The sequence below is a fragment of the Orycteropus afer genome, unplaced genomic scaffold (assembly GCF_000298275.1).
Source record: "Orycteropus afer afer isolate SDZICR_OR568_19922 unplaced genomic scaffold, OryAfe1.0 scaffold00056, whole genome shotgun sequence".
In the NCBI taxonomy this organism is placed as follows: domain Eukaryota; kingdom Metazoa; phylum Chordata; class Mammalia; order Tubulidentata; family Orycteropodidae; genus Orycteropus; species Orycteropus afer.
Window position 1 is genome coordinate 2,791,722 of NW_006921643.1, and position 12,775 is coordinate 2,804,496.

Genomic DNA, 12,775 nt, shown 5'->3' on the forward strand with positions numbered 1-12,775 from the left:
TGTGGAAAGTAATATATTCCAGAACCACCCCAAAAAAGTCACTATCTTTCAACCCACTGGAATTGTAATACAAAGAGATACTTCAACAAAGTATTTCATAATAAAAATACTTAAAAAACTAAGAACAGAAGGGAACTTCTGCAACATGATAAAGGACTTTTACAAAAAACTCACAGCTTACTTCATTTTCAATAGATGACACGATTCCATAGTAGCAAATATCAAAGAATACACAAGAAAGTTACTGGACCTAATAAACAAATCTAACAAAGTTTCAGGGTACAGATCAACACACAAAAACCATTAGAGAAGTGCAAATATAAACTACAATGACATACCATTTCACATTCACTAGGATGGTTATTATCTTTAATCCTTAAACCAAAAATCTCCCCACAAATCTTCTTTACACCAAACAAATAGATTAACTTAAAGTAAAGAATGCCTGCCTTGACAGTATGGCAATTCCTTAAAAGTAGGAAACAGAAATACCATTTGACCCAGCAATCTCATTACTAGGTATATATCCTAAAGAAGCAAAAGGCAGGACACAAATAGATAAATGCACACCTATTCACTGCAGCATGACTCACAACAGCAAAGAGATGGAAACAACCTAAGTGCCTATCAACGGAGGAATCGATAACCAAACTGTGGTACATACACACAATGGAATACTATGCAACCCTAAAGAATAATGTAGAATCTGCAACACACTGCATAATGTGTATGAAGTTGGAGGACATTATGCTGAGTGAAATAAGTCAATCACAGAAGGATAAATACTGTATTAGTTCATTCTTGTAAAAGTCAAGGAAAGGTTTATCCATGGAAGGAAACTGTTGGTTATAGAGATGGGGGTAGGGGGAAATTCCTAGACAGGTTTAAAATATATATATATACACATATATATATTCACTGCCATTGAGTCATATCCGACTCACAGTGACTCTTCCTTGGGTTTCTAAGGAAGGAAGATTGGGGAATCTACTTCCATAGGGATACTGCTTATCATCATTTCTGGGAGCTCTGGTAGTATAGTACCTAAGGCATTTGACTGCTAATCAGAAAGCTGGTGGTTCAAAGCCACCAGACACTCCTCGTAAAGAAGGTTGAGCAATCTATTTCCGCAGCGATACTGCCTCAGAAACCCAAGGAGGGTTCGCTATGAGTTGCACCCAACTCAACAGCAATGAGTTTGGCTGTTCTTTTTTTAGGCTCGAAAGGGGAAGTTGGGAATTACTGCTTAATGGGTACAGAGTTTGTGCTCAGGGTGATGAAAAAGTCTGGAGTCTGGCCATAGATAGTGGTAATGGTTGCACATTATCAAAAGTAAGTAATGTCTCTGACTTGCACACTTAAAAATAGTTAAAATGGCAACTTTTGTTAGATATTTTACCATTATTTTTTAAAAAAGCAAGCTGACAACTATGTATGAATGATGGTCCTATATACACATGCTATGCATACAAAAATATCAGAAAGGATCCATCTAGACTCCTCTAAAGTAGAATGAGGAACCCTGGCATGCCAAAAGAAACATTTAATTTGTTTTGAGCCCTTTTTTGGGTTATTGTAATAATTATCTTGGTTGTAAATAGTTTCATGGTTATACATCTATATCAGAAATCATATTTATACTTTAAATGTGTACAGCTTATTGCACATCAACCATATCACAATAAAACTATTAAGAAAAAGAGAGAAAGTTTGCTGGTCTGATAGAGCCTGATGGAACCACTGAGATTATGGACCCTTAGCTGCCTTTCAGGCCTGGAATTGAGCCAAACAAAAGACAGGCATATGAGGTGAACATTTACATTAGGTAGATAAACTCCCTGGAGAGAACAATTATGGGAGAATAGAAGGGCTGTGTATGCACAGGGACATAGCTCAGGGGGCAGAAGTGCATGGAGGGACGGACACAGGGAAGAGATAACTATCGGGAGGAAGTGGGAGGGGAGCTGTTGCATTGGGGTAAATTGTAGTCAATGTCATGAGACACAGTGTATGTGAATTGCTGTATGGAAAGTGAATTTGCTCTGTAAACTTTCACCCAAATCACAATTAAAAAAAAAAAAAAAAGGTAAGGGGTGTGATCTCACTTACCAACCTCTTCCTTCTTCTTACTATATGGAACAAGGATGTGACAGCTAAAGCTCAAGCATCCATTGTGGATTGTGGAATCAAATTTAAAAACAACAGGCATGCAACACTGAAAGTTCATTTGGGAAATGAAGGCATATATGCATGTAAATCCATGTTACTATAAGGTTTGTTTCTTTTTTAAATAAAAAGGGAAAGCAGCTCTCCTTTTGTTTACTGTTTCCCACTAATGGTTTTAAAGACCCCAAACCCAGACTGTTGCAGCACTAGAGCAGGAGTGGAATACTGGCAGGTGAGGCAGAGGACATGGCTGTGGCCATGGCTCTCTGGCTTTGGTGGTGGGTGGGCAGGTGGGCAACAGCTATGGGGGTGGGGCTGGGCTTTTCCTGCTGCTCAGATGGGCAGAACAGTGAGACAGCTGGGCTTGCTTCCTCTCCCTCTTCTCCCTTCTTCATCCCCTCAGCCAGTCTTTGGCAGAGTGGCAGCTGTGAGGAAGACAACTGGAAACAGGCTCTCATGAGGTTTTAACATGGTGTTGACACAACATCCAAATCACCTAACATCCAATTTCAAAGAATGTACAGTGGATGTTAAGTGACGCATACCTGTAATGTTTAACTTTTACTTCAAGAGGGCTTTTCTCATCCAGAAACTTAAAAATTCCTTACCTAAAACTAATCCATCAATTTAAAAAAAAAAAAAAAAAACTCTCTCACCCAAAGTGTTCCAAAGAGCAGACTATAACAAAACCATTAAGCTGTGATTAAACAGGAAAGACATGTTGTCAGATGCCACAGAGTTAGTTCCAACTCACAGCGACTCTATGCATAAAAGAACAAAACACAGTCTGATCCTGTGCCGCATCTTCACAGTCATTGCTGTGTTTTGAATTTCTGGAGGGCTCAGGACTACTGGTGGGTGGAGGAACAAATTTCCTGTGAAGTTACTTTATAATGTTAACTCAGTAGCCATTAAATACTTCATCACTTGGAAACTTGTATTCTTTAAGCAAAAGTTACCTGCATTTAAGTCTCTGTGAATTCTCCATTCTCTAGAAGCAGCTTCCTCTTGCATGAGGCAGTATTTCTCCAATTTGCAAATTGTTAAATCATTGAGAAATCAAATACTATGTACTACTTTTGAATTAATACATGATAATATTTCAACAGGACCATCAAGTAACCTTCAGAATAGAAGTCATGTGATGAGGAAGGTAGAAAAGAATGATAGGGCCCTGGTTCCTTGACATCACCATGAAGTTGCTATGCCAACTCTGGACTGCCTATCTCTAAACTTCCTATATGTGTTGAGAGAAATAAATTCAAGTTTTTGACCTTTTTTGTTCTTACTGCTGTTTCTTGTGTTTATGTTTTTACAGTGGCTATGTACTACGTCAAAAAGTAAATTTAAAAAACATTTTAGAAAGCAGGACAATCAACAGAGTGTGGAATTATGTTAGCAAGTGTGGCAAAAGAACAAATTCAAATTTGATGATGAAAAAAAAAAGGGCTGATGCAGAAAAAAAGAAGATGATAACAATTCTGAACTCAGTCCAGTACCACATAGTTGCTCAGAGCAACTACATGCAATTAGACCTACTTTGCATGGACCAGCTGGGCAAAAAGCAGGCCTAGCCTAGGGTTCCCTTGTTATCTAGGCATCAAAAAGACCAAAAGCATCTCTTGGGGAAATGCATGCTGCCAAGGCACTTCAAAAATCCCCAAGAAATACATTTTTAGTCGAAAATAATTTTTGCTAGAATTGAGAAAGGCATACCTGAAAGCATAATGCAAAAATTAAATAAAGGAGGAGCAATTACTTGCCTTACTTTTGTCTCTCAGCTTTTTTGGGGGGTTTATATTCCATGACTATATCCATGTAACTGGACCATATCAGAGTTTGGACTGGCTTATGGTTAAATTAGTTAAGACCATGCTTTTTTTTTTTTCCAATAATTCTAGTTGTTCAATTAAGTGCCTTTTTTGTTTTTTTAAATATCCTGGAATTTCGTACAAATTGGGTTACTTTAGAAGCTCACAACTTACAACTGAAAAAGTATTTTTGTCTATCTATTAATTCCAAAAAAAAAAAAAACACCAAACTCACTGCTGTTGAGTCAGAACCAACTCATAGCAACCCCTCCTTCAGTTTCCAAGGCAGTATACGGAAGTAGATTGCCCAACCTTCCGAGGACTGGCTGGTGGCTTTGAACCGCCGGCCTTCTGGTTAGCAGTCAAAAGCCTTAGGCACTATACCACCAGAGATCCCATCTATTAATTAGGCTACATAAATATACTTAAACATTGAGGAATTCTACTTCATAATCTTTCCTAATAGAGAAAGACTAGGCTCTGGTTTAAATCTATGTTCATTAGTCAAAAGTACCTTAGACTGAGCAAAGGCAAGGGTTAAAGTATATCCACTGAATAAAGACTGAAATGTTCACTTCTTGAGTGAGTTGCTGGGCTTGAAGGCTCTAGACCATGGTCATGGGGGACATCAAGCTCCACTGGCATAACATTCTACACAAAAACATTGTCCTACTACATCCTACTCTGGTGAGCAGAGACTAAACAAACAAACAGAAAAAAACAATTCACTGCCGTCGAGTTTGATCCGACTCATAGCAACCCCTACTTGGGTTTCCGAGGCAGTATCTCTATGGGGTAGATTGCTCAACCTTCCTTCTGAGGAGTGGCTGGTGGGTTTGAAACACCAGCCTTCTAGTTAGCAGTCACATATCTTAGGCACTATGCCACCAGAGTTCCTGAGTAGAGACTGTTGTTGTTACGTGCCATCGAGTCAGCCCTGACTCACAGCGACCCCTCCTTGGGTTTCCGAGGCAGTATCACTACGGAAGTAGGATTGCCCAACCTTCCTTCCGAGGAGTGGCTGGTGGGTTTGAAACACCAGCCTTCTAGTTAGCAGTCACATATCTTAGGCACTATGCCACCAGAGTTCCTGAGTAGAGACTGTTGTTGTTACGTGCCATCGAGTCAGCCCTGACTCACAGCGACCCCTCCTTGGGTTTCCGAGGCAGTATCACTACGGAAGTAGGATTGCCCAACCTTCCTTCCGAGGAGTGGCTGGTGGGTTTGAACCGCCAGCCGTCTGGTTAGCAGGCAAGTGTCTTAGTCACTATGCTCCAGAGCTCCCGAGTAGAGACTAGGGTCTTAAAAATTTATGAGATACAACTATTGGTTTCTCTTGATCTGGAACAAAGAATAGTGAAGAAAATCAAAGATACATGGAAACAATCAGTCCAAGGGAATATCAGACCATGGGAACTTCACCCTGAGACTAGAACTAGAGGGTACCCAGCTATTACTGCCAACCACCCAGAAAGGGATCAAAATTGGAGATCCCAGACAGAGTGGGAGGAAAATGTGGAACAAAACTCAAAATCATAAAAAAGACCAGGCTTACTGGTCTGATAGAGACTGGTGAAACCTCTGAGACCATGGCCCCTAATCTTCAGGCCTGGAATTGTACTTTTTCCTGTGGCTACCTCCACACAAACAACAGATATGCCTGAGAAATGAACAGTTACATCAGATACAACACAAAGAAAAAGTAACCACAGGGAGGAAGTGGGAAGAGCTCTTGCATTGTGGGGATTGTGATTATTGCCACAAAACAAAATGTGTATTAACTGTTGTGGTGCAATGAATTACTTGGTATGGTTCTTTTAGCCATGGTTTTTGTGACTCCCACAAATTACTGGGAGGAACTATGCAAATATAAGGTGCTTGTGGCCCACCAAGGGAACTGGATAGCCTGTAAGTAATGTAAATAAGGTATATGGCACCCTTCTGGGGGTGGGACCATGCAAATAACGTGTATGGAACCCTAACGTGGGGATGAGTTTTGCTGGCAGTTCAAACCCACCAGCTGTTCTCCAGAAGAAAGATCAAGAGATCTACTTTCATAAAGACTTAGTGCCTCAAAAACCCAACGATGGTTGCTATGAGCCCTCAAGAGAGAAGAGCTGGAGGTGGAATAGAGTAAATCCTTGGACCTGAGATCCCTGTACCAGATCTCCTTGGCAGAGATGACTGGCTGAGGAACCAAGAGACATGAGACAGAGCAATGGGTTTGCTGGCCCACAGAGCAAAAAAACCAAGTGCCTTTGGGCAGGAGGCTTGCTGGTGGTATGGGGTGCATCTAGGTGGACCTATCAGCAGTTAAAAGAGCTTTGTAACATGTGCCTGAACAAGGCAGGGGCCAGGCTGAGAGGCCAAGGGCCAGAGAGGCATGCTTGAGGGCATAGCAAAGGGGAGACTGCCTTGATCAAAGAAATGTATCCTGAAAGCATTCCTGAACCTAAATTGTAACCTGTTACTTCCCAAATACACCCCAGTACTGTCTGTGAGTTCTACGTGGCCATTGCAGTGAATTATCGAACTCAGCAGAGAAATAGAATACCATGGAAGGGATGGTTGATAAAAATTGGTAAAAAAGGCTAGAGGGTGGTGGCATGTTTGGCCTCTTAAGAATAAACCTTGGGCTGCTGATGGTGATTTTCTCTCTCTCCCTTGTTAAGTTAGAGGAGGTTAGAAAAGGATGTCCCCCACATCGTGCCCTTTTTGCAACTGTTGAACGGAAAATGAAGTTGCTCTGTAAATTTTCACTCAAATCAAAATAAAAAGTTAAAAAACAAAAGCTCATCTTGTTTTTCATTAGTCTGGCCAACCTATTTACAATTTTCTGTAATTAAAGTCTTAAGCAGACTGTCACATCTTTCTTCTGCAGAGTGACTGGTGGGGGTTCAAACTGCTGATGTTTCGGTTAGTAGTAGTGTTTAAGCACTGTTGTCGCCAGGCCAAACTTAAAAAAAAAGGGTAAAATAAGTAAGGGGTTACACAGGTTTCATCCCGGCAACAAGCGTCAGGAAAGGAGGGAGACCATGATGTAGTCATGCACATTCATGACTGGACTGATCATAACTATGCATATTCATTGAGTCCCAGTGACTAAAAAATCCTGAATCTTGGACTTCTCTTTTTGGGTTTCCAGAACTGGTGATTTGGGTTTCCAGAACTGGTGAGAACATACATGGAGAATGTTGTGGGATCTCTACCAGACCTTGCCTGATATGTCTCTACACTAGTATACTTTCTGATTAAAATAAATGGGTAACTACAAGTAGAGGTAATAGTTTCTACGAGTTCTGCGAGTCATTCTAGCGAATTATCAAACCCAAGTAAGAGCCAGCAGAAAGGGTGACAATTGTCTATTTGGCAGGGACTGGAAGGACAGAGCTTTAATTTGCAGAGACCCAACTCAGGGTGCTTAGGGTCAGAATAATGAAGTGGGAAAGTGGGGATATGAATTATCTTCACATTTTGGAAATTAGCCTTATGTTGGCTATTCACGCATTCACTAAAGGCATTTCAAAGAGATTTATGTATAATTTCAAGTAAGAAGTCTAGTATTTCTCCAATTTTATATGAGTGATCTTGGAGTGGTAAGACATAGAAAGAAGTTAAATAACTGTGAAGCCTAGCCTTTGAATTATTAACTGAACTAGATTTGATTATTTGAATGCAGGATCATCTTTGAAAAGTTTTCAGAACACATACAAATACATTATTATTATATAACATTATATAAATACTATAAAAATATAGCTGTAGAAATCATAAGTGTAACTAATAATGTTGCTTTTAATGGTTAAACCATTTGAATGGTTAAAATAGTAGAGATGTACAAAATAAACACAAATTTGCATATTAAGTGATTATAAAGGTATCTTTAGATCATTAGAAAAAACATGAAGAAGGAAAAAGATAAACGGTCAGGGGCAAAGAAAAAAAAAAGTGTCCCCCGCTGATTAAAAAAATGACTGAAAAGCACAGTTCTATTTTCTGGTAGTTAAAAAGAACTATACCAACTCCTCACTTATCAACTATCTTGTTATCAAACATTTTGCATTTATTAATAATAGCAAAAAAAATCTACCAACCAGTTTGTGAATTAACCACATAAATCTGACAGTAATGAATGCTGAAGCATGAGGCAAGAGTACCAATGGCTGTGATGGTTAAGGTTTATGTATCAACTTGCCTGGGTCATGATTCTCAGTGTTTTGGCAGTTATATAATGATGTGGTCATACTCCATTTTCACATATCACCAATTTTTGCATAACAACCTGTTCTCTGGAACTTAATCATGTCAATAAATGAGAAGTGGTATACTATTGGCCAAGACAATTCAATAAGGAAAGGAGTCTTTTCAACAAATGTTTCTGGGACAGTTGAACAGCCTTTTGGTTAGCAGCTAAATGCTTTAACCACTGTGCCACCATAGCTCTTATTCAACATCATTAGTAATCATACAAAAGCAAATCAAAATCATAATGAGATAGCATTTTTTATCCTTCAGGCTAGCTATTAATAAAAAAGACAATTAACAACTGTTGGTGAGGATGTGATGAAAATGGAAGCCTCATATATTGCTGATAAGAATGTAAAATAGCATTGGGAAAGTAATTTGGTAGTTGCCTAAAAAGTTAAGCATACAGTTACCATAGACCCAACTATTATAGTTTTAGGTATATAGTCAATTGAAAACATTTTATCTGCACAAAAACTTGCACAGAATGTTCATAGCATCATTGTTCAAAATAACCAAAGCTGAAAACAACCCAAATGTCTTTCAACTGACAAATGGATTAACAAAATGTGGTATATCCATGCAATGGAATATTCTATAGCTGTAAAAAGGAATAAAGCACATCCTACAGTAAGGATAAACCTTGAAAGGATTATGCTAAGCAAAAAGAGGCAGTCACAGTAGATCACATATACACAATTCTACTTATACGAAAAAGCAAATCTATCGAGACAGTAAATAGATCAGTGGTTGTCCAGGGCTGTGAGGGTGGGGTGAAGGGGGGAATGTGGAGTGACTGGTAAAGGGTTTCTTTCTCCAGGTAATGAAAATGCTCTAAAATTAGACTGGAGACAGTTGTACAATTCTGTGATTATACTAAAAATCATTGAGCTACATACTTTTTTTTTTTACAATAAAATTGTTTTTTAAAATGGAGAAATACTGCCTAAAGACTAATATGATTAACTCTATCAATCCACTAGCATGAAAATACCCTATAGTTTCTAAGACCAAAGAAAACACACATCCTAGATACCTTACCAGTTTTGATCTCCACTCCTCATAACAGAAGATGCCAAACACAGCTTCTCACGTATGGACCATGGCTCTGTGGGGCCAGTACTCAGCAGCTTGTGTTCTGAAAGGAGAGAAAGTTTAGAGACAACCACAGAGACGCTAGTTTTAAGAGTGAAATTAAAGTCCTAATACAAAACATCACAATTTGTTAGGACAAAATGGGCTGTTACCGAGCAGTGGTTAAGAGCTTGACAGTTTGAACCCACCAGAGCTGCTCCACAGGACAAAGATGTAGCAATCTGCTTCCTAAAGACTACTCTGTTCTACAATGTCATATAGCAGTATCACCAAATCTTGCTAACCACCTCTCCAGTGAGTGAAACATCACCACTACGTTGTTGTTGTTGTTATGTGCCGTCAAGTCGGCCCGACTCATAGCGACCCCTCCTTCGGTTTCCGAGGCAGTATCACTACGGAAGTAGGATTGCCCAACCTTCCTTCCGAGGAGTGGCACCACTACGTAGTAGCACTTATTTTCATTGCATGGGACTTGTATTGAATATAAGGTAGAAAGAGCCCCAGTGGCGCAGTGATTCAAGTGCTTGGCTGCTGAAAGGTGGGAAAGCTCACTATAAGTAGGAATCAACTCAATGGCAATGGATTTTTTTTTGTAGTAGAACATTTTACTTCCTCAAATGCCACGGCTTCAAGCTCCACTTTATTAAAAAATAGAAAATGTCAGATTAAGACATTAATATCTATTAAGCATTTCTCCCGAAGGGCGTTATTTTATTCATATTTCCTTCCAATTTGAAAACAAGGGTTTATCTTCCAAGATTCGGAAGGGCTACCCCTCCTGCTGCCCCGCCTCCTTCTTAGCATAAGCTTGTTTACTTCTCAGTCTCCCACACACACCCTTAATTTTGGGAACTAAAAGACCTTTTATATCCACAAAACAAAGGGAAATGGTTGAGATGTACGAAACGCAATTCCCTAGAGGCAGAAAAATGCTCACGGTTACGACTCCATTTCCAGAGCTGACAAATGTTTGTCAAATAATGAATGACTTTTTGAGATGCGAGCCGCTTCGTATGGCTCTCTTTGTATGTACGCCCAAGTTTCTAGAGAGCCTTTTTATCCCTTCTCCCATGGAGCTCCCAACATACATTCCTTGAGCAGCTTCCTTCACACGCTCCCTACCAGACCCAAAACCCTACACTTCTGGGCCTCCAATCATTTGCCTGCGCGACGTCGTACAGCGTAGGTCTCTTAAAACTCTGGGCTCTCAGTAAACGACTCTTCCTACTCTCTGTAAGTGTGAGACATAAATCTGGTGCCTAGCTTTGGCTCTACTAAGGCCTTCCACGCAAAATAAGCACAGACACTCACTGCCCGTTCCTGCCGCCATCTTGGCCTCGAAGTCTCCAAGCCCGGACGAGAGAGTGGAGTAAGTCGAACCTTAGGAAACTCTTGGGAAATAGAGTATGGGCGTTTGTTTGCTGTGGCTCCTGGGAAATGTAGTTATTTGCTCCAGGACGAAGCAAGCATATTAAACCAATTCCCTTGTGCGCTCCTCGGAAGAAGTGTTGTTAAGGAAGGGCAGGAAATGGTGGCTGACGTCTCAGGATTTCCTTTCGGCTTTTCAGAAAGAAATGTCTAAGGCTTAAGAAAAAGAATCAAGCCAGACGAATCCCAGTTGACCCATCTCCAAATTCGCGGCAGTTGGTAACCCGGACGCTCATAGGCGAAGAGAGGTCAAGCGGAAGCAAACGGTCTCCTAAATTTTCCTTGCGCTGATTGGTAGCGGCAGACTTCACTATCTGATTGGCCGAACGAACACAGCGCGTAATTTAAAACATTGTATCAGTAACAAAGCTGCGCTCGTGGGCGGGGTTGTGATCCTGAAGGGTGCTGGTCCAGATTCGACCACTGTGAGTGAGCCGGTACCCGAGGGGGAGCGAGTGTCTCGGCTTTCGGGTGAGTGTGGGACCGCGCTGGAGCCCAGGTTACCAGCTCTTGCCCTCCCGAAAAGGGCTTTCAGAAAGCGGAGCTGCTGCTGTGGTTTTTTTTGTTTGTTTTGTTTTTTGTTTTTAAACACTTCTGCATTTACCACGGGGCTTGGGGCGAGTTTGGAGAAGCAGTCTTGGAAGCCCAACCCTCAGCACCGGAGGGCAAAGCCAGTACTTGGAGCATGGCTTTCTGCTTTTAGAGCCTGCTATCTCTCAGTTCTTTTCTGTTCGAGGTAGGAAATGCCGCCTCAGGCTGGGTTAAGGTATTACCTCTCCCTGCTGCCAGACTTTGGAAGGAAAACCCATCCAGTGTCATCGAGTCGATTCCGACTCATAGTGACCCCTATTGGGTTTCCCGGGAGCAGCTGGTAGGTTTGACTACCGACCCGGTTGGCAGGCAAATGCCTTACCCACTTCGCCACCAGAGCTCCTTTGGAAGGAAAAGGCAGTAGGAATTCAGGCGTTCGGACCAGGTGTCCCGAGGCAAGGGGATTGTATCACAAATTTTCAGAACCCTTCTGTCCCTAGGTTCTCCTCCCTATCCGCTCTTGTTTTTTTTTAGACTTAAACTGCCCTTGCTGTCATGTCTCAAGGGATCCTTTCTCCGCCAGCCGGCTTGCTGTCGGATGAGGAGGTCGCAGTCTCCCCCATGTTTGAGTCCACAGCTGCAGACTTGGGATCTGTGATACGTAAGGACCTGCTTTCAGACTGCTCTGTCATCTCCACCTCCCTGGAGGATAAACAGCAGGTAAAGGAGGTGAGGAGTTGCTTGGAGACAGCCAGTGATATCCCTAACCTACTAATCCAAACAGGTCTGAGAGATTAATTGAAAATTAAGTGCTATGACAAGTGAAAAACACTGAAGTGTGTGTTCATGAGAATTAGTATTTGCATTGCATTGATGTTATCATGTGCATGGTCTCAGTTCTTCCTATGAGGGAGTTATTTAAGAAATAGTTATTTTTCCTTCACTATGAGGTCCTGTCATGTTAAAGTATTTGTACAAGAACATACTGCCATTAAGTGGGTGGAATGTACACTTATGTTCTAATAATATCAACCATGTTATTCTTGGTTGCCATTGAGTGGATTCTGACTCATGGCAACCCAATGTAACAAAAGTAGAAACACTCCATACGGTTTCTTGGCTATAATTTTATGGAAGCAGATCTCTAGGTCATTCTGCTGTGGAGCTTCTGGGTGGGTTCTAACCACAAACCTTTTGGTTGGCAACCAAGAGCTTAATTCTGCCACAAAGCCTTTTTTTTTTTTTTTTTTAATAAATTGTGATTTGGGTGAAAGTGTAGAGAGCAAATTGGTTTTCCATTCAACAATCCATATGCATTCTGTTTTGTGACGTTTACTGAAACAAATAGTGCTGGGACTACTGGACACACACAAGCAGAAGAACGAAGCTAGACCTCTACCTCGCATCATAAATAAAATTAACTCTTAATGGACCTAAATATATGAGCTAGAACTATAAAACTCTTTATATACATGTGTGTGTGTATATATATATATATA

At 40.8% G+C, this 12,775-nt stretch overlaps 2 protein-coding genes across 2 annotated transcripts in view; one reads left to right on the forward strand and one right to left on the reverse strand.

The window, feature by feature from the left end:
• BRD8 (bromodomain containing 8) overlaps positions 1-10,647 on the reverse strand; it is a 41,620-nt gene extending 30,973 nt beyond the window's left edge. The window contains exons 1-2 of the mRNA XM_007938943.1: positions 10,629-10,647; positions 9,264-9,360 (exon numbers count right to left, since the gene is read on the reverse strand). Of these exons, the coding sequence (XP_007937134.1) occupies positions 9,264-9,360; positions 10,629-10,647 (116 nt within the window). The remainder of the gene's footprint in view (positions 1-9,263; positions 9,361-10,628) is intronic.
• A 1,184-nt stretch (positions 10,648-11,831) lies between these two features.
• The window catches only part of KIF20A (kinesin family member 20A), an 8,964-nt gene continuing 8,020 nt past the window's right edge, over positions 11,832-12,775 (forward strand). Inside the window, exon 1 of the mRNA XM_007938946.2 lies at positions 11,832-11,996. Coding sequence (XP_007937137.1) covers positions 11,832-11,996 — 165 coding nt within the window. The remainder of the gene's footprint in view (positions 11,997-12,775) is intronic.